Source organism: Aulostomus chinensis, chromosome 22 (assembly GCF_037954235.1).
Source record: "Aulostomus chinensis isolate RoL2024-O1b breed Wild chromosome 22, RoL_Achi_v1.0, whole genome shotgun sequence".
Taxonomy (NCBI): domain Eukaryota; kingdom Metazoa; phylum Chordata; class Actinopteri; order Syngnathiformes; family Aulostomidae; genus Aulostomus; species Aulostomus chinensis.
The window spans coordinates 5,822,307-5,843,607 of NC_141341.1; the positions used below are offsets into that span (position 1 = coordinate 5,822,307).

Below are 21,301 nucleotides of genomic sequence, written 5' to 3' on the forward strand. Positions count from 1 at the left end.
CAGCCTGTCAGTCATTGGAGAAATGTTAAATGGAAACCAGCCAATGAACTCTGCGATTCAGTTTTAATCTTCTTTCACTAGAACAATTATTGAACTGCATGTTGAATTGTTTTTCTTTGTAGAAGTTCAACCTGTATCAGCGCCGTCTAATGCATCGACTTACAGTGTGCAATGTCAGGTTAGAGCATTAAATGTCGTTTCTTCCTTCTTCTTTTTGTTTGTTTGTTTTGTGTTTAGAACACATTTATATTTGCCAGCTACAGTAAACTTCATGTAACCTTTCATTATTGCCACCCTCATTGCAGAACTGCAGAGAGCTGTTCAGGACCTTCCCAGACTACTTAAAACATGTGCGCATGGGGAAACACACAGCGGTAAAACCAAATATTCATGGGTTTAAACCAAGGGGTGGGATAGTCAAAGAACTGGAATATTACAACAAAGTGACGACTAATATGAATTTGTTTTTTCCTCCCCAGATGATAAACAAAGGTATCAATTTTTTTTAATTCAAATTTCTTTTTTGTTGTTGTTGTTGTTGTTGTTGTTAAAATTCCCATTAATTTGACTTTTAATTTCATCCTTTATTAAAGCTCGAGTACCCGGGAATTTTGGCCAAGGTAACTTTCCTCTTCTCTTAAACCCTGCTTCAATGGTGTGTGTCAAAAATATCTGGGGGGGGAAAAAAAAAAAAGAATGAATGTTGAAATTATTTCTTGATCATTTGGATGATCCCGTGTTTGACAATCCTCCGGTTGATTTTATTACGCGCTCGCTCTTCCCAGGGTTGGCAGCTTTTGGTCAGCCACCAAATGTGAACTCGCTCAAGAAGCTCCAAGAGATTTTGGCAGAAAACAAGTTTATTGTTGGTGAGGTGGCCCATTTGCTATCATTGTCATTTTTGTCAGCGTTAAAATGTTACAGGAAATTACAACAATATATATATATATTTTTTTTTTAAAACGCTTAATTTGTTTTGTTTCTTTAGGTGCATCCCTGATTGTGTTGTGCTTCAGCTCTCAGGTTCAGGCTGAGCCCATTTTTGTGTGCTTTGCTTGTAACAACTCGTTGCCTGAGTCACTTCTCAGGCAACACTTGCACACGTGGAAACATGTCATCCACTCGTTGGTAAGTTTTTGATAAAGCTAATTTCTTATCAGTCTTTTTCTTGATTATTATCTGGGGGTCATAACTCAAATGTGATCTTCAGATTCAGAAAACTCCGCGGGGGCCAATTAAGGGAAACGAGCCAAGCGCTAAGAATAGCAGCTGACAAATATCAAGCTAGGTTCTATGTGTCGGAGGTTCTATTGAGGTTCATGAGAAATTAACATGAACATTCATCTTTGCTAGAAAAGTAGGACGAGTCTTTATGGCCAAGGCAGAGTCCAGCATTGTAAATTCAACAGGCTTTCAATGGATGAGATCGTTTTTCATGACGAGCAGCTGTCGTCTTCACCTTGCAGTTGTACCTGAACCCCTGGAGGTTGCCTTTCGGCTGGCAAAACAGTTTTGATATGTATTCCCTGCTGTCAATGGCGAAGGAAGAGGAGAAGGAAAGAGGACAGAGTCAGATGGTCTTGAAGGTAAAAAGCCAGTTAAAAAAAAATAAAACATGAGCACTTTGGTTTTGTATTTTGGCTCAGCTCTGTTAAGAGATGCACGAAATTCACATGTTTTAGAACAGGGGTGGGCAACCATGTGCCATGGAGGGCCATCTGTATGCAGGTTTTCCTTCCAACCAAACACTGGAACAGAACAGGTGATTCCACTGATTAACACACCTTCAGCCACAGGAGAGTGTTAATCAGTGGAATCACCTGTTAAAGTGTTTGGTTGGAAGGAAAACCTGCATACAGATGGCCCTCCATGGCACATGATTGCCCACCCCTGTTTTAGAATGAAAATATTAATTTACCTGAAATTAAATTGTTCCTGATGAAGAACCTTTCCTTTTCACAGGTCCTTGACATCCCTCATGGGGTATTCAGTAGCCTTGTTCCACCAAACTATCAAAGAGGTGGGTGGTATCCTTGAATGAAGATGTAGGAGTGAAAGTGTAGTTTAGGGAATAAACAACATTTATTTGGATTGTTGTTGTTGTTGTTTTTGGAGCCCACCAGTTTTGCCTTTTCTGCACATGCGCATTTTTCAGTATGGATCCCGACGCACTAAGTTTTAAATGAAACATCAAATAGCGAGATCATGCGGGGTGAGCTGGCGCTGGTCACGGCTCTGAGGATCACACCAACCCGTAAATATAAACGAAAAAAATGAAGACGTTGCATTTAATTCTCTACTTCTTGATTTTGTGCAGTGATGAAAGGACTTGTGCTGTACCACACTCTCCTAAGGCGCGACGGTCAGTAGTAAAAAATATTGCCTCTTTGAATTCAAGTAAATTAAATTCTTAACTTTGAGTATTTTCATCTGACTTTAGCACATTTCCTTTTCACTCTGCAGTACCACTGTATCGAACCACGAAGCAAAATGAGAGATTCCCTTTGCTGGGTGAGCACTACTGGTTCTGTGTTGATGGTCCAACAACCCATTATTCCAAATTCCAAATTTCTGAGTTCTTTACCTCCTCACTGTAGGTTTGCAGTTCATTGTCAAGCATGATGTGACTTTGGAGTGGCGGCAGACCTCAGGGTCGTCCTATCTGTGTCTGCTCTGTCAGACGAGGTTGTCAAAGGAGCATTGCCATGCTCACGTGTTCAGCTGGGAACACGTCGCCAAGTTTCTGGTGAGTCTACTTTTTTCTTATTAACCCTCTTCAATGCATTGTTGGTTTCTACAATGACTCCATCTAAAGTTTATTTAGAAATATTTTACATTCCATCAAAGGTACTTCATAATGATGAGAGTTTCCAGGCAGGGCAGCGAAGCCCAGTCCTGGGCCGGTTGGAGACCGAGCCTCCTCCCGCCTGAGCCTGGACACCTTCTTTCTCAGTCAGCATTTCAAAGCTTGAGACACAACCAGGTTCAACTAGCAGAGGATTTAGAGTTCAAATGAGCACTGGAGTCCAGCAAAGTTGAGTCCTGAGAGCTTTATTGTCCTCAGGGAGCACAAAGCCCGGGCAGTTCTGCAGAAGCGTCTGAAAATCTACTGACCACACATCTCCTTTTATACTGTTGATGTGGGCGTAGGGATGCGGTTCTCACCCTGTCCCCTTTTTACCAATCTTTGTCATTGTTATCCTGTTTATAACGGAGTTTGTTCAGGTGGTCATCTGGTGAGAAACAGCTTTCTATAGGAGTCATAAATCATGTGCCACTTAGCACAGATTGGTTCATTCGGGCCATAAATCTATTGGTCAAAGTTCTTGTATCCGCTTTTTTAAAAGTATGCAAAAGAGGCTCTGACCTACACTTGTAGGAGAATGAGAGTTAAGTCTCATCACTGTGACCTGTGCCGATGTAAACATGTCAGCCCACATAGCAAAGACGGGAGTCATCGGGGAAAACAAGCAAAGCACAACACACACACACATGATTCAGAGACGCCCACGTAGAGACAGCCAAGGTCCAAGATAAGTGTAATTGGGGAATCTCCCATTCTTTTCTGGTCCTTGAAGATAGTGTAAAGGCCATCACGTCACACAAACACACACACACACACACACACACACACACACACACACACACACACAGCCTGAATACAGTACAAAAAGGTATGTCATGTAGCGACTTGACAAGCTGGTGATGATGATGATGATGTATCTTTAGGATGTTACACAGTTGTTACTCGGGGCACCACTCATTGTAATTTAGTTTCGTCCATCGAGAAACGATCAGTCTCAGATTAAAGCTTATCAACGAGTTCTTTGCGGATCAGTGGCTTGCACACAAATGGAAAAAAAATCTGAGACTCAAGTGGACTGCAAAGGTAGCAATTGAAAAGGTCTGCGGTATGAACGATAGTGACCTACAAACAAAAGAAAAACTATTGAACAGACGCTGAGCAGACTCGGAGGAGTCAGACGGAGTTGGCAGTGTGAGAGAGAGAGAGAGACCGAGGCCTGAACAGATGCAGCATTGATCTTTGTGATTGTGACAGTGCGAAAACCAACAAAACCGGCTTACGTTTTCAGCTGGATTGCTCCCGTCGATATACGGTACCTCTCCCATGGAATGGTGGGAAGACGGCCTCCAAAGCCTCCGCCTCAATGACCGTGGCTCCTGCTGGAATTCGCTGGCTGTAGAAGGGAAGCACATTGGTTCGCTACCGTCTGGTGTCAGGCTGCTGGTTGGCTCGACGCAATGCTCTTCTCAGGCACAAGGTGGCTTCTCTCCACTAGTCAGGATGGAGATGCGAGGCCCACGGGAGGCCAACAGTACAGTGAGCGTGAGATGCGATCGATGATGAGATACAGAAATAGAAAATCTAGAATTTAAATGCTACGCAGAACGATGCGTTCACGAGCTCAAAAATGAGAGGCACGTTCAACTCCGTGTACCAAAAAAGCTTTACTACAGGAAAAGTTGTTGCAAGAAAAGGAAAGAAGTTCTGTGTAAAGTTAAAAAAAAAAAAAAAATTAAGCAGAATAGAAAAAGAGAAGGGGAGAGACGGACCAGCCGCTCTAGGAGCTCGCGTGCCAGGCGAGAAGCACTGAAGAGCACCGAACCCCGACCCAGCACCACCCAACTCATCTAAACGCGAACTGAAATGCTGAATGGTTTCACAAATGTTATAGTGAACTCGTCCACCTGGGGGGAGTGACCTTTGACCTGTGTGGGGCTGTTGGCCAATCAGCTCACTTTACCGAAGTTAATACCTCTCGGCCATGAACTTGTCGAGCAGAGAGCAACTCCATGCCCTGCAGATAGGTCATCTAGATAAGTCAGAGTCATGAACATACCAGTGAGGAGCTGCAGACAGTGAAATATTCTTCTATGTCCATACACATAGGTGTGTGTGTGTGTGTGTGTGTGTGTGTGTGCATATATATATATATATATATATATATATGACTATGTGAGTGTATTTGGGTGTGTGTGTGTGTGTGTGTGTGTGTGTGTGTGTGTGTGTGTGATTGATAATGCAAGGAATTCTGTGACAGAGAGTTCAGTTACAAGGTGGCATCACTTCATCCAGATTCCAGGTTTCATCTGTGGGTGTTGATAGGTTCCTACTCTTGTAATTTGTTTAACAGTGACACAGAACCTTTCAATCACATGAACGCTCTAATTGATGTCAGCAATTGGATGCTGGAATGTTTAAACACACACAGACATCCCAAGAAAGAGGGTGCATCTTCACTTGTTCAGACAATGCATCCCCAGTTGGTAATCTTGGGCCTCTTCTGCAAGGCAGATGTTTATTGCATGCTGTGGGGAGTAGAATTCACAGTGGGGTGAGAAACCCCCTTTTGCTGACCTTCCTGGCCAGGGTCGCTGGTTCCTGACTGAATGATTGTTCCTCTTGATGATCAAGGATGACCACCATCTGGATAGCTGCGAATGGCTTGACATCGTAAAAGAAAAGGGAAGTAGGTGTCCTGGGTCCATACAAAGGTTGATTATCATAAGAGGTCAGAGTAGGGATGCCCCATCTTATCTTTCTAGGTTGACTGTTCTGAAGGGATTTACTCCAGACCCCTTGAGGAATGTGATGAAGGAAAAGGGGGCTAGAGCGCTACAGTCATACTCTGTATCAGGGGAAGACATCTGACTGCGTTGCTAGTAGGGTTTGTCGCTAAGAATGAAGAGATCCCCCCTCTGGCACCTGAGAATCAGTCCTCCGATTCCTCTCATCCACCTTTTTCCAGTGTGTCCTCCTTGTAACTCGTCTCTTAACTTTACAAGACCTCGGAAGTTGTCTATGTCGAGAAAAGCCCCCTCTCACATCCCACCAACCTATCTTTATAGCCAAAGAGGCCTGTATTTTGAGACCAGGTGTGTGTGTTTGGATATGTACTGTTTTGGTCTAATGAGCTTCTCGGAACAATAACACCCTCTTGATAACATCTCGAAACATGGGAATGATTCTCGGGACAATGATATTCTTTCAATAACAACTCCAAACATGGGAACGATGGTGTTGTAATATTTCCTGTTGTTTGCCAAGTCTACTCCTTTCCACAGCCTTTTCGGCCTTCTTCAACCCGACACACACAGAATCATGGATTTTGGTATAAACCCACATATTACGCCACCACATAATCCCCCCTTTGAGGACTCTTGTCCTCACCATCCACGAGGGGAGTGAATGGTGAAGGATGCCTGTATGGTCTGCCTATATGTGAATATGGATAGACTGTATGACCGTGGAACCCTTCAACAAGGGTATGATAATACATGAAAGCACGCATATATCAAATATATACATGAGTATATGGACCAGATGAACCATGGATATGTTTTAAGTCTCTGTCCATCTTTCCTGATGGAGGCGAAAAAAACCTGGCGGCTGTTGGATCCAGGAAAAACTCCTCCATCGGCAGAATATATTGATAAACATGGCAATAGGACTGCTTACTGCAAAATTCACTCTGGGTATTATCAGATTACTTTTCAAAACATCGAAGTATAATCATAATGTGTGCATACACAAAAACTGTAAAGATTCTAAAAATTAAAATAAAAAAAAATGACAACCAAACAACAAACATTAAACACGATGAATGATCAAGGGATATACTGTCCACAGTCTCTTGTTTATGTGATTGTGCGGCAGAGCGTGTGGTGTGATTGGGTGGCATGTGCTCTTCAGGACGTAGGACGTAGTCTTGACCACCTCTCACATCTTCTCATCGTCCTCCGGACTATCCTCGTAGTCCCTGTCGCTAATCTCAGGGAACAAATCTGGCATGTCCTCCTCCCTTTGCGCCAGAAGCATTCTGCGCACCACTTGTTCCGGGGTCAGCATGCTTAGCAATTGAGCGCCTTGCATGTTCGCTACAAAATCCATCTTTTTGTCCATCACTCTCACACACCATCTCCTCAGGATTGGCACGATGCAACATGTCAATAAGGAAACCAGAATTAGTACGACAATCGCACTTAACCCTATCTTAGCCAATACGGCTCCCCACTTCCCAGAAATTTCATCTAACCCATCAAACATGATGCTTCCACCCATGCCAGCATTCTCAGACAAAATTCATCATGACACCAAACGGTTTAGCCGGATACAGGTTAACCAGCATGCCAAGAGAGACCTACACACCATGTGGAAGCGGTGGGAGATATGTCCTAGAATTTATCAAGACTTACAAAGGGGGGAGAACGACGAAGGTAAAGGTGCCCTGGACAGCCCTAGTGGCTGTTATAAAGATGTTGATGTGGCCATTCCCAAAGAAGAAGAAAACGATCCAACACCGTATTTTGTTGCTCAATGTACTTCTTTAATGTTAGAAGCAGATCCGGGATCTCCTGCTCATGCATCCCAGGCAAATCAAAGGAACTGCTTCATGTAACCTTATTGAAGCTCCTGAACATCTGGAAATTCAGAGATGCCTGACAAGGGGGCCTCGCAGCTCGCCTGAGTAAACCAGACTAGTTGGAGCCGTTCTGACATCAACAAGAACAAGAAGACACATAATATACAGCCAGTTCACATATGGTAAGAATGTAGGAAGAGTACATTTCAAGGAAATTTGTCTTAAGGTCCATGTGAACTTGTATCACATGCATGCTTGACCTATGAGTACACGTGAGTCCAAAGTATTACTAAAAGATAGCATATAAAACAACAGAAAAACACTTAATATGAGTGACAGTCAGTCAGAGTGAGTTTGAATCAAGGATAAGAGAAGGATTGGTTCCAGCCGCACTGCTCCCACTGAGTCTAACCACGCCTCCTGGTGTAACTCAGCCTCCAACTAAGAAACCTACAACACCCAATTCTCAAATTAAGACACCAGCTCCAGCTAAAGTTGTTAACACAGTGGGTATAACAATTTCCCCATCGTGGTTTCCAGAGTCAGGAACGACTCTACGGTTTGTGAACAAGCCTGTTCGGTATGAGAATCCTGTTCCTTTAAACCAAGCCTGTGAAAATTTAACCATGACCTTTCCTTAAATGTCTCTGTTGGGTGAACAGACACAGGCCGTCGCGGACAGCAACTGGCCTTCGGCCTAATCGTGGATTTTGGTTTAAACCCACATGTTACGCCACCACAAGTGCAACAGTAAAAAACAGTCGTGATTAAGAATAAGTGAGAAATCATGATCCCCCTCCCATGTCAGAAATTAGACGCCACAATAACAGAAGGTCTTGAACGGAAAGCTGCACCAACAGTAGAGCGTGGTTCTGTCCCCTTCCGAGTTGCCCGGCTGGCACTGGGGTGTGAGTGAAAGGCAAGATTGTAAGGTGCTTCAAGTCTGTTTTCAGCCCTAGTTTGTAGGTTGTTTCCCCGTGCAATGGCCGTATTCCCAGGGGCGTGACGCTGTCATACTCCATCTCTATTTGCTCAGGACGGTTTCCACCCAGGCTCACTGGACTCAACTACTGCCAACAAAGAAGCGCTACTGGACTTGGCGAAACAGGCTGCACGTATTCACCCCGTATCTCATATCCAGGTATTTTGCATTGTTTGATTCTTGTACCAGAGTTGATTTCATGTGGCGTCTCCTCTCTATCCCCCCTTGCCACATGTTTCGTAATATTTTTTTTTATTCAAAGGAAATCAGACTGGAATCCCCCATCTGGGAGCCTTGCTGCTACAGCAGAGGTGAGTATGATGTGAAAAAAATAAGCTTGCCCACATAACCATGTTAAGTTGGACAGGAAATCATCTTTAATCATCAATTCATCATGTATGTTTTCTTTTGGCTTGTTTTTGTCTTTCCACCTGCTGAGAATTACGTCCCTCAAACCCTCTAATAACAGATACTGTGCACAAACACTGACCGCTTGGTTGCGCTTCAGCTCGGTTTACTTTACCCCGCTTGAAGTATTTCAAGAGGACGATGGATCATGAAGTAGAGGATGTGAAATAGCTTGGGATGTAAAATGTTAGTTTGTTTTACCTTAGCAACGCAAATCCTGGCTGCAGTAAAGAAGAGAGATGGGAGGGGACCACTTGAACCCCCAATTGTCCCGAAAATGAAGTTGGGTACGTCAAATCAAATATGTGAAAATAAACATTTGGATGTTTGTTTTTTTTCTTGTTTAAAATTTTTTGCCTCTATACTTGATATTAATCATTCTAATCATAAATTAATGTAAAAAGTCACATCTGTATATTTAGCTGCGGAAAAATGTACAATATTTTCAGACTACAAATGAAGAATTCATCTACTTATTACCTTCTGTGTAGCATACCAGATAAAAACCTGCTGATGGCTAATTAAATGCATTTTCTGTGGTATGTTTCAGTCCCCAGAGAGACACCGAAAGAAGAGGACAAGAGCCAAGTGGGGGAGAACAGTCCCAAAAACAGCCAAATGATTGAGGCATCTGAGGAAAAGACCAGTGAGGAGTCTCCAGTCAAAAGTGAGACCATCCCAAAAGAAATTAACAAAGAAGCTCCAGTCAAAAGTGAGACCATCCCAAAAGAAATTAACAAAGAAGCTCCAGTCAAAAGTGAGACCATCCCAAAAGAAATTGACCAAGAGGCTCCAGTCAAAAGTGAAACCATCTCAAAAGAGATTCATGTGGAGGCTGAAATCTCTGACAAAGCCTGCACAGAAAGTGGTGAAAATGCAGGAGCAACGGCGACCCAGGTGACTGTTTCCAAACAAGAAATAAAGTCCGAGGAGGAAATGGAGATGAGGTCAGAGACCAGTTCAGAAGAAGAGAAGGAAGCTCGTGAGAAATTCTGGATAAAAGAGGAACCCATGGCCGTGACCACAAGTGAGTTAACCCCTCAAATCAGCCAGAACACCTACAAGGATGATGGAGCGGGGACTGGAATGGAAGAGAGCAAAAGCAGCAAAGATGACCCGACGCCGTCAAAAGATACCGCAGGGAAAGGATGTGGGAAGAAGCGGCCCAGCAGTCTGTCCACGTCTTCACCGGACAAGCATCCAGACCAAAGAGAAAAGAGCTGTAAAAGACAGCGACTTCTCTCCAAAGAAGATGAGTCTTGTGAAGAAGCACAAAAAATCCTAAGTCGTATAAAAACGGAAACTTCAGCCGACGACGGAGAAAGTTGCTCATCCAGTCAGCAAACGGGCTTTGATAAAGGTATGAAAATGTCAGATTTGGTTTGAAGACGTTTCTGTGAAACAAAAGATTGAAGCTCTCTCTGGCAGTAACCTCACAGTCAAAGCCACACCAACACATTTTCGCGTTCATTTCAATTTTGATGCTGATTTAAGACTAAATGATCCATGCACGCAGGCGTTTTAGCTCTATTTCAAGATGATTTCTCATGGGTCAGTAACATGCCTGAAAACCGGGAACGTATGTTCCGGTCTTTGTTGTTTGGTCAGCCTCAAAGGAAAAGCCGCCGTGGTTACATTACGACCAGAGATTTCTTCTGTTGATTCCGGGTGGTACATTCCAGCATATTCCAAGTTGCAGGCTGCAGGGGGGGCTTGAAGGGTCAAGATTAGCGAGGTCAGCTGCCCTGTGTCTGGGGTTTCGACAAACATTTCTGTCTTGTCTTGAGGAGGAGCTGGGTCTCTCTCGGGGTTTTAACATCTGCACTGAATAACGAGAGAAATGTCCCCATAGGTACTTCCCTAACTGAAATTAATAGAGGATTCATAACAGTATTTTAACAGTGAGCAATATATCGTCTAGGGGCCGGCGCACTTGTGAAGGACAGCGGCGATCAGAGCGATGCCGTTTATCTCGGTGAAAGCCGCGCTCTGATAATCCCAGAGAAGGATCTGTCCAGCCATGTCTCTCAATTTAATCACCAGAAGCTGCACCCGGTGGTGAGTAGTACAGTATTTCAATACCGAAATGTTCCGAAATGTTTATTTTTGCCTGGCATTTTCTTTAAAGGGAGGCGCTGGAGAGATAAGGGTTCATTTCTATACATGAATGATGAACCAAGATATGTTTCAGTTTTTGTAGTTATGTTTCTGCACATTGAACATTTTTCTATAAACAGTTTTACTATATGAATATTAAAGTAAATGCAGATTTGCTCTGAACTTACAAATACACAAACTGTCTGGAAGAAGACTTGAAAGTTTTAAACCCATCCTCAGTGGAGAGGTTTGCCATTTACTATTATTGAAGGTTTCCTTTCCTCTTATGCTTCAGATTGAAGTACAGTAGTGCCGGGCCATGTAGGTTTATGACTTTAAGGAACAGAAAAAGTCACCTTAGGAACAAAATGCCACTTTGCTTCTTTGTTTTAATGCGGTAAAGCATGTGCTTCCATCCTAGCGTATAGTTGGAGATGATGGTAATTGCCAAGCTGGGATAAAAATTCTTGCGATACATTTCCTTTCATCCTGAACAACAATGAATAGACAACTGAGAAAAGCAAAAAGACAGGTTTTTCATAAACTTACTGCTTGTTTGCATAGTCGCTGTTGAGTTTAGTTTAGTTTAGACTTTATTTGGCAGGGACAGCACACATTATCAAACATTACTGTAAATGTGTCAGTATTAGCCAAAGCTAATTTCCAACTCTAGTCCCTGGGTCCCCAGCCCCCTGGTGCTGAAAAGGCCGAAGCTAAAGAAAAACAATTAGAAGGCGCAAATGCATGCAATCAATAAGTTAAAAAAAAAAAACGCATCATGCAGTACAACATGCGAGGACAAAGTTAGCAAACAAGCACATTGACCACATGTTACCTGACATGTACAAACATGCGCACATGGACTCTACGCAGACAAAAACAGATATCAGATATGCATGACAGCACAGCACACACGTTAACGGGCATAGTAGCTCATGCATATGTATGACAGCACGCACATTAATAGAAGCACTGGCACATACATTACCAGATGTGTACCAGCATTAGCACATACAGAAATGGAGGTGCAACACAAGCTGTTGGGGATTCCCTTTGTCCGGAGGGCGATACTCAGTTCCTGATCAACCCAGTTATGGTAGACTGAGAACAGACACACAGTGACAACTTTTCCTTCAAACAACAACACTTGCAAGGGGAGAGCGAAGCTTCCAAGTCTCTTCAGCAAGACGACTGGAACGGTCTCCGATCCCCCAGTGGTTGGTGTGTATCTTTATTCAATTTCAAACAAGTGGGTGTTCACCAGTTACACAAGCATAACACTTCAAACACATCCCTTCACGTGACAAATGCAAGATAGTTACAGGTGTGATCGAAAACATGTGGTTGACATAGAAGCTCCTCTGTTTCCATATTGGGTGTTATCTATGCAGGATGTATGTCTGAGACACAGGTGGTCCTCTTCATGTGGGGTGTTGGATTTTCGTTGTTTCTATATGAGGTGTATGTCTGAGACCAGCACTTGGAGCCTCAGACATACAACTTAATACATACATGACCAGTGTGTGTGTGTGTGTGTGTCAATAGAGTCACTTTAGAAGGAAGTTCGTTACAAAATGTGAATATATGATGAGATAAAATTCGAATCACTCTAACACAAGCAGCAGACAGACACGCTTAGGATTGTGGGCGGCCGTTGCGTTCTCATGCGTAGTTGTTTCTCAACCATGTTTTGAGAGAGCGTTTGAAGGACCTGAGTGCTCCGGTGTTAGGAATGTGTGTGGGTATGGAGTTCCAGGTCTTTGCGGCTCTCACTGAGAAGGCTGACTGGCGAAAAGTGCTTTTCATTAAGGGAACGGCAAGTTTTTAAAAAAAATCTGAGCGTGGTGGTTGGGCCAGGCCATGGAGTATTTTGTAGACCAGACAGGAATCCATTAGCTTGGTGATGTTGTCCCAGCTTCATGTCTGATACTCCACATGTGCCTTCGGTGCTTTGCTGGAAATATTACTCTGTCTTCACTAATTTTTTCAAACGTATTAAAACCCCCTAAAATTCCAAGAAGTGTTCCAACTGGTTTATATAAATATATGCATGCAAGCCACTGATCTGCAAAGAACTCATTGATAAGCTATAACTAGCTATAACACTCAAACTGCAGACAGCAGGATTAGGTTGGTAGTCATCGTGTTTACTTTTGCAGATTTGCTGAAAGTCATGCATACCTGTAAACAAGAGGTGTTACTCCCATCACTGCTGTTGTCGGCTCTTGTGTTAAAATCAGCAAGCTCGGGGTCTTCCCGCTCTGCTCGGGGACTCCAGTCCGGGCTCATGTGGCGGGGATAGACAGGGTGGTTAGATTGATCCAGGGGGACCAAGACATCAGACCCTCCGTCCAAGTAACATACCTGAAAAAAACTTGTTCCCTCGCTGGTCCACCACAGGCTTTTCAGCTACGTGTCGTTCCGCTCTTTTGTTGTGGCTGCGGCTTGGGCACTGATGAAAGTCCCCAGAAAGTAGCAGTTAAAGGGCGATAATGAGTTTGTTGGCGTTTGTTTTGCATTTTAGTGCGTGCGTGGCTAAAAACAATCATGCGATCGGTAGACAAAGGTGTCATACATGTCTGTGTAGGTTCTCATTCATCCAGGTCATCGTAGATCGAAGCGAAGTAAAATCTGGTCAACTGGACGTAAGTTTATCTTGAAGGCGTTTCACCTCTCATCCGAGAGGCTTCTTCAGTTCTAGTGAAGAGTGTGGAAACTCCAGCTTATAAACCTATGTGGGAGTGGTCAGTGCTATTGTGGTGGAAACGATCCTCCCGAGACTCACCTGGCCTCCCCAAACGACAGTCGTTGTGAGGTGTCAGGGAGTTTCAGGGGTGGTCGTTAGGGGGTTTCACCGACCACTCAGATGCTAATGGGCTGTGCTGGCAGCAGACGTTCCACATGGGTCTTTCAGCTGAGCTCTTTGGGGAAGCTTTGAAAGGACTTGGTTGTAAATAGGTGAAAGGAAATGTCACAGTCCACCTCCTCTGTTCAAAGATGGTTTCTCTATCCTGACGTGGATGGCTTCTTTAGCTCCTCTTTCAAACCATCTGTCCTCTCTGTCGAGGATTTGGACATGGTCGTCCTGGAAGGAGTGGCTTTCCTCCTTGAGGTGGAGGAAAACCGCTGAGTCCTGTCCTCCAGAGTTGGCTCTTCTATGTTGGGCCATGCGCTTGTTAAGGGGCTGTTTGGTTTCCCCTATGTAGCGATCCGTGCAGGCCTCACTGCATCTGACAGCATATACCAGATTGCTTGTGGCAATGGCACATCCGTGTTTTTGCAGAAGTTGGCAGATTGTAATCTTGCAATCTGCCAAATTCTGGACCTTTGCCTGAACACAATTTACTTCCAGTACAGAGGGAAGTTTTTCAGGCAAAAACACGGTTGTGCCATGGGTTCTCCCGTATCTCCTATCGTGGCCAACCTGTACATGGAAGAGGTGGAACAGAGGGCCCTGACTTCCTTCAGAGGACCCTCCCCCACCCACTGGTTCCGATACTTGGATGACACCTGGGTGAAGATCAAGGTTCAGGAGGTACAAGCACACATCAACTCGGTAGACGACAACATCAAGTTCACCAGAGAGGATGTGAAAGACAACCATCTGCCCTTTTTGGACTGCGACGTCTACGTTCAAGAGGACAGGAGCCTGAGGGTGGATGTGTACAGGAAACCCACCCACACTGACCAATACTTGCTTTTTGACTCTCACCATCCTCTGGAGCACAAGTTAGGTGTCATCAGGACGCTGCAACACCGAGCGGAGACCATCCCCACCAGCGTCCAAGGCCGGAAAAAAGAACAGCAGCATCTGAAAAGAGCACTTAAAACTTGTGGCTTCCCAGACTGGACCTTTGTAAAATCCTCTTCCAGGTCCAGAAAGGAGGAGAGCTCCAGGAGGAGGGAAGATGAAGAAGGCAGGAGAAAAAACATAGTGATCCCCTATGTGGCAGGGGTTTCTGAGAAATTAAGGAGAATCTAACAGAATATAACAAGCACCGCATCCCTGTGTCTTTTAAACCAGACAACACTCTGAGACAAAGACTGGTTCACCCCAAAGATCCCACCCCTCACAGCCAGAAAAGCAATCTGGTATATGCTGTCAGATGCAGTGAGGCCTGCACGGATCTCTACATAGGGGAAACCAAACAGCCTCTCAACAAGCGCATGGCCCAACATAGAAGAGCCAACTCTGGAGGACAGGACTCAGCGGTTTTCCTCCACCTCAAGGAGGAAAGCCACTCCTTCCAGGACGACCATGTCCAAATCCTCGACAGAGAGGACAGATGGTTTGAAAGAGGAGTTAAAGAAGCCATCCACGTCAGGATAGAGAAACCATCTTTGAACAGAGGAGGTGGACTGCGACATTTCCTTTCACCTATTTACAACCAAGTCCTTTCAAAGCTTCCCCAAAGAGCTCAGCTGAAAGACCCATGTGGAACGTCTGCTGCCAGCACAGCCCATTAGCATCTGAGTGGTCGGTGAAACTCCCTAACGACCACCCCTGAAACTCCCTGACACCTCACAACGACTGTCGTTTGGGGAGGCCAGGTGAGTCTCGGGAGGGTCGTTTCCACCACAATAGCACTGACCACTCCCACATAGGTTTATAAGCTGGAGTTTCCACACTCTTCACTAGAACTGAAGAAGCCTCTCGGATGAGAGGTGAAACGTCTTCAAGATAAACTTACGTCCAGTTGACCAGATTTTACTTCGCTTCGATCTAAGGTGTCATACAGTGTTTGCTTAACATAGCCGAAATGTTTGCCGCAGTCGTTGTCGTTCAGGTTAGATTCAGTTGGATCGCATAGAACTTGATTGGGCGTCTTTTTAAATTAGAAAGATGGGTGAATATCCATAAAGTGCAGAATGACACATAACATTGAAAGAGCTGCTAATACCCCTGATGTGCTCGACCTGTCGGCTGCTATCTTTCTTCCTTCTGCCTCTTGCTGTCGCTGTGGCCCTATGAGACTAATCCCATCTGTTCTCTTTCTGTTCATGAGGAACTGTGTTTGAACTCTGGAATCCCTGATACAGCATCAGAATGAACTATTTGTCATTACGAGATTTTAATCGCTGTCCTGTTGTTGAGGGACTGGTAGGCTTTCCCCTCTGCCTCTAATGAGAAGGATCCAGGATCTCCTGGCTTGAGTTTTTACCCTGCACCATTTGGAACCCAAAGCCGACACAGAATTGTTCCCATGAGTGATGGCCAGGTGTGGCAGACTGCTGTAAATTCAAGATACCGTCTTTGGCGTTGTCATGGCTGCAGACGGAGGAGCCTCCAGCCTGCATCCGTTTAACTGAAGAATTTCGAAGAAATGTATTTTTTTCCAAAGTGGATTTCATCCGTGCCGTTGGTGATTACTCCATTTGGGCTGTTCAAGGTCTTGTTCATGCAGTTTGGCCATGTTACTGCACTTTCATCCCAGTGCCTTGTGGACTTGATGGAATGATGGGACCTGCCTTTCATTTGTTTACCTCAATGACATACTTACAACCAGGATTTCCTCCAGGTGGAATACATGGCCCGCTTTTTTTTTTTTTTTAGCAGTTCATTCAACACGGGCTTGTCAAGTCTCTGCAAGAGTTTCGGGGAAAGGTGAACTTTTACTACAGCTTCGTCTTTGCACTGCTAAACTCAGGCAGCCCTGAAGTGGACTGGTTTAAGAGGACGAGGCTTTTATGGACATGAACGCTGCTCTGGTTAATGCAGCAATGCTGAGGCACCTGTCATCCTGGGCTCTGAATGCCATCATCACCTGTCCTGTCAGTGCATGAGCAGTGGGTGGATGGAGCCTTGATGACATTTGCCCCCTTCAGCTCCCTAATGATGTTTGCTCTATGTGCTGTTTGGCGGCTAAATTTAGGCTTAAATGCTGCTATTGATTCATGCTACAGTAACATTTTTTGACAAGGCATCTAAAACTGGTTGTGAGTCTGCACTCTAGCCATCTTTAAGAAGTTCTCAAATGAACAAAGCTCAGCACAAGTGAGTTAAGTGACCCAAAAAAAATGCTGTACTTTGAGTGAGAAGAAAGAGTGTTGGCATTGCTTTTTTTATATAAAGCTATACGGCAAATTTTGGCTTTTAAACATATGAAATTTAAAATTCATTAATTGTTTTAGTAAATCAGCAGTTTTCTAAATATGTTTTTCGATTTCGAAGGTGGTTGATATGGAGATTGATGAAGATTCTGACTCCGCAGCAGAGCCAGCCTCAGTAACCGCTGCACTGGTAATGACTGAAGCCACTCACAAAAAAACTGCCCGGCAAAATCTGTCCCCTGGATCAAGCGATGTGTGTCACCTTGACTTGATCAAAGTGCCTGAGGCTGCTGGCGGCACTAACACCCGTACGACCGCATCCAGAAATGGCGAAGATTCACCAAGAGCGTGCCCGTTTACAGCTGGCACGAAAACAACCCTTCACCATCCGAGCTACAGAGGAACCAAGGCTAACTCCCATACTGAAATGACTTCTAGCAAGATTGTGACCCCAATAAACAGAACAGCCATTTCAAAAATACCCATATCTACAGTAACTTCAGAATTCTCTGTAACATCCTCCTCCAAGTTCACAGCCAGAACCTCCAGTTTTACTCCAGTCACCACCTCATTGACTGCAAACATCCCCACACTGAAAGGCACTTCTTCCAGCTGCACTACAACCACCAGCATCCTGGTAGAAAATGCTTCCAAATGTACAGCCGCCCCCTCCATCTCTACCACAACCGCCGCCAAACTGGGAAAAACGGTTTGCAGGTGTGCCCCCTCCTGCTCCAACACAACCTATGCCAAGCTCAGAGAAACTCCCAACAGTTGTATCGTCACCCCTTCCAGTGGAACCGCGGTGGCCAGCCTGGATGCAACCAAACCCAACTGTAAAACAGAAGCCGCCAAGTCTACCGTTCCCACCCACAGTCACAAAACCCCCACAGCTCCATGTAAGGACTCTGCTTCCAAATGCACAACCTCCAATGCAACTGCAATCAACAAATTGGGCATATCTACCCCCGCCTGCACTACAGCCACCTCCAAAATTAGAGCAGCCAATTCTACTGGATCCACTGTGGTTCTTGAAGCCACCTGCAGAACTGCACCGGCCTCCAAAACTGAAAACGCCTCCAAAAATTCTGCATTCAAATCATATGTATGCCGAGCATCTGTTGGCACCAGCAGTGGTGAAAGTAGTGAAGCTTCTGCCAAGACTTTACTTAAGAAGAATTCAGCTGGGTCAGATGCTGATGTTGAGCCACATATTCACAAGATCCCCCCACAAGCTCCACACCTGCTCACAAACATAACTGTCAGGCCTCAACATAAATCCCCCACGGAGCCAATGTGTACCACAGCCAGTAGGTCCAAGCCCGCCAAACGGCATCCTGAACTAGGTGAGTGTTGTCATTGTTTAAGTAGGCACACCGTCCACTGCGTCTCTGTCAGTTGGTGTTTTTTTGATTTCACCAAACATTTTGATTTTTGTCGGGACGTTTTAGGTATTTTCCATTGGGTCATAGCCTTTTGCAAGGGGAGCCAACAAGAGTTCTGTCAGTTGTGTTGTATCAGAGTGAAAGGGAGGATTCACCTTACGCGCCTCCGTCATCATTATAACTACATGGTGGGTGCTTCTTCAACCTTGACCTACAAAATGGAGGAAACTTGTTAAGCAATCTGCGATTAAAGCTGTTAACTGTCTGCTCTTAATGTCTGAACAAGAAATCAAAGTATCCTGAGTGGAGCGCAAAGCCAGCGGAGGTGGCGAAAAAATTGGGGAAGGAGGTTGCCCACCTGGCTGAGATTGAGAGCGATGTAGGATTGCAGACCCCCAAGGTGACCTGCTTGACTTTTTACAGTCTTTTCTTTAGTTCTTGTCAAATCCGTCACTCGGTTGAGGCCCACAAAGTAGCCATTACATCAATAAAGATTTAGAATGTTTTGATTCAATTATTATAAACAACCACAGTCCATATGACTGGGAAGAAAAAATATTGTGACAAGTAATTCATGACCACCAAGCTGTCGCTCTGCTGCTATATCCACAGGAAATATGTCACTTCTTCTTCTTCCTCCAGCTTCCTTTTTTTCTGCCTGAGGAGCTTCTGTTCTTGTTTCTGTAATAACAAACTCTGGAAATGGTGCTCTCTCTCTCTCTTTCTTTCACACTCATGCGTGTGTGCCCAGTTGGGTCTCCTTCATCAGCTGCTTGTATGATGATTGTCACGGCTTTATGATCGGCAGGACAAATTCACGGACCTTGTGATATTTTAATGTTAATGTTACATATTTGCATGGAGCTTCCCAGAAACACGACAAGGAAAGGACACCTGATATGTTCTTATGCTCGGCGTACCACACTGGTGTTGTTGGTCTCCTACGTAGGAAACCCATCAATCTTGAGACTCTCTAGTTATGAATCGCCATCAAAAAAAAAAAATTCTTAATAGTAAAAATATCGCCCTGAGTCCTGACCCTCTCGTTCAGGGTGTTGGCAAACATAATTCACGTGAGTGGGACAGACATGTTGATATGAGCCTCAAACTGACTTTTTACACGGACAGAAGTATTTCAGTATTAAGGCAATACTTTAGATAAGATACTGCCATGATGCCATTTTCTGAATACTTTATCACGAATGAGGTCATAGACAAAGTCACCAATAATCAGATTAAGAGTGTTGAGGAATACTAAAATGATTTTTTTTTCCCCAATTATTAATTTTAATCATCTTAAAATAACAGAGCACTGGATATGTATGTTAAGGAATTTAATGTAATTCTCAAATTTGATGCTAGGGGGCACCACTTTGACATCTTGTTTTGATGACGTAGGCAAGACATGTCAGTATCAGTCTCAGTGGTTTAATTTTATGGAGTTCTTGGCAGCACGCAGTGACTTGAACCACTTTTCAACAAATCAGATCAAACAACGGCATAAGATTTAATGTGCATTCATTTGTATGAAAAAAAAGAACAGACAAACTCTGCATGACACGGCAATTCCAGATGTAAATAAAACCAGCAACGAACTGATGTGTATGTTGGTGAGTGTGTGTGTAGCGTAGAAAAGAAAAAAGAAAATCAAAAGAGGAACAGTGTTCCAGCATTAGTCAGCGCTCTGGAGCTCAGTCTTCCTTTGCAACCAATAACAATGACGTTGATAGGCCGAATTACGCCGGTACTCAGAGAAGAGATGGAGTGCTAACTACAGGGAAAAATAAAATAAATTCAATCCAAGAGCCAAAAAATTGTGGGCTTTCTAGATCTTCGCAGAGATTAATATTAGTCTCCGATGAAATTCGGTTGCTTGTGTTGCTTAAAGTGGCAAAGGAACAAACTCTGCGTTGCGTAAAATGTCGGGGCTAATGAGGCAACGAAAATCTAGACAGCTAACAAGAACAAAAACAGGCTCAAAAGAAAAACAAGACAAAGACCAGACTAAATAAGGAAAGGGAAACAAGATCGAAACGGCTACAACAAAAAGAAAACTCAAACTGACCAAACTTAAGTCCAGACTAGTATTAATGTGGCCTGTCTTTCAAAAGCTGGAGTTTTTTTTAAAATTGGTTTTAGATGGAGGATGAGATTGTTGGCGTTTAGTGGTGGCTGGGCACAAAGTCACCAGTGCTCCACGACGTTATTCCGGTTCGTCAACCTGCAATAAAAATTCCAAATGTTCTTGAGAAGGGAAAATCTGCATGTGGCACTACAAGATGTGGAGTTGCAAAGAGCAGCAGAAACCCCAGGCGGACGTTGTCCTGCAACTCAGGTGTTAACATGTCCACAATAATAATGTCCTCAATAATGCAGCAACACGTGTTGCAGTTAAAACTGCTTGTTGACTGTTGACATTTGGACCAAGAGTGAGGACACCACAGGACAGTTGATATTCGAATGGGCTGGACCCCAAGGGATCAGGACCCTGGGCATCTGACAATACATTTGCTTTAGAGACACTTGAATACATCCGGTAGTTTAAAACCATCACATTCGCAGCATAACAAGCACGTTCATCTCCGATGTAAATACCGGCATGTACGATGGCGCGTGTCGGGCTGTGCTGTCTAGCTCGTAAACAGGATTGTTAACTTAATATTGTCTTTTTGTAAACAAATCAAAAATATTCTAATTAGACCAATAAAATTCGGATATAAAAAAAAGATTGAACTGATCTTTATCTTTTTCTTTACTCTATGTTTTCAACTTCACAAGTGTCTGTCTTTTTGTTAGGTCATAGAATTGGATTCTGATGAGTATGATAAGCTGGCTGCTCTTCCAGACAACAAAGGTAAGAGAAATAAATTGTGTTTAATTATGAAAAACATAAAAGTGTCCCGTGAAAACAGGCATCTTGTGTGTGTGTGTGTGTGCGTGTGTGTGTGTGTGTGTTCGGTAAAGTGGCCAGTGGAAGCCATCTCTGAGTCTCC

General features: G+C 44.0%; 1 protein-coding gene and 1 long non-coding RNA gene across 5 annotated transcripts in view; one reads left to right on the forward strand and one right to left on the reverse strand.

Moving 5' to 3' along the window:
• LOC147240483 (uncharacterized) overlaps nt 1–21,301 on the forward strand; it is a 47,032-nt gene that overhangs the window by 17,281 nt on the left and 8,450 nt on the right. For 3 of the 4 annotated variants that reach the window (XM_086192634.1, XM_086192633.1, XM_086192632.1), the window contains 19 exons: nt 123–178; nt 306–492; nt 594–620; nt 786–869; nt 989–1,128; nt 1,467–1,586; nt 1,963–2,020; nt 2,318–2,362; nt 2,464–2,511; nt 2,598–2,746; nt 8,422–8,526; nt 8,630–8,678; nt 8,982–9,062; nt 9,326–10,135; nt 10,697–10,833; nt 17,045–18,269; nt 18,375–18,496; nt 18,595–18,708; nt 21,105–21,162. In XM_086192634.1, the coding sequence (XP_086048760.1) occupies nt 123–178; nt 306–492; nt 594–620; nt 786–869; nt 989–1,128; nt 1,467–1,586; nt 1,963–2,020; nt 2,318–2,362; nt 2,464–2,511; nt 2,598–2,746; nt 8,422–8,526; nt 8,630–8,678; nt 8,982–9,062; nt 9,326–10,135; nt 10,697–10,833; nt 17,045–18,269; nt 18,375–18,496; nt 18,595–18,708; nt 21,105–21,162 (3,615 nt within the window). The remainder of the gene's footprint in view (nt 1–122; nt 179–305; nt 493–593; nt 621–785; nt 870–988; nt 1,129–1,466; nt 1,587–1,962; nt 2,021–2,317; nt 2,363–2,463; nt 2,512–2,597; nt 2,747–8,421; nt 8,527–8,629; nt 8,679–8,981; nt 9,063–9,325; nt 10,136–10,696; nt 10,834–17,044; nt 18,270–18,374; nt 18,497–18,594; nt 18,709–21,104; nt 21,163–21,301) is intronic. The other variant, XM_086192635.1, reaches the window with a different exon arrangement.
• LOC147240484 (uncharacterized) lies at nt 1,131–13,319 on the reverse strand. The gene is made up of 3 exons (XR_015111128.1): nt 13,054–13,319; nt 1,919–2,032; nt 1,131–1,529 (listed from the first exon to the last, which is right to left on the reverse strand). It is a non-coding gene; the product is annotated as an uncharacterized LOC147240484 (long non-coding RNA).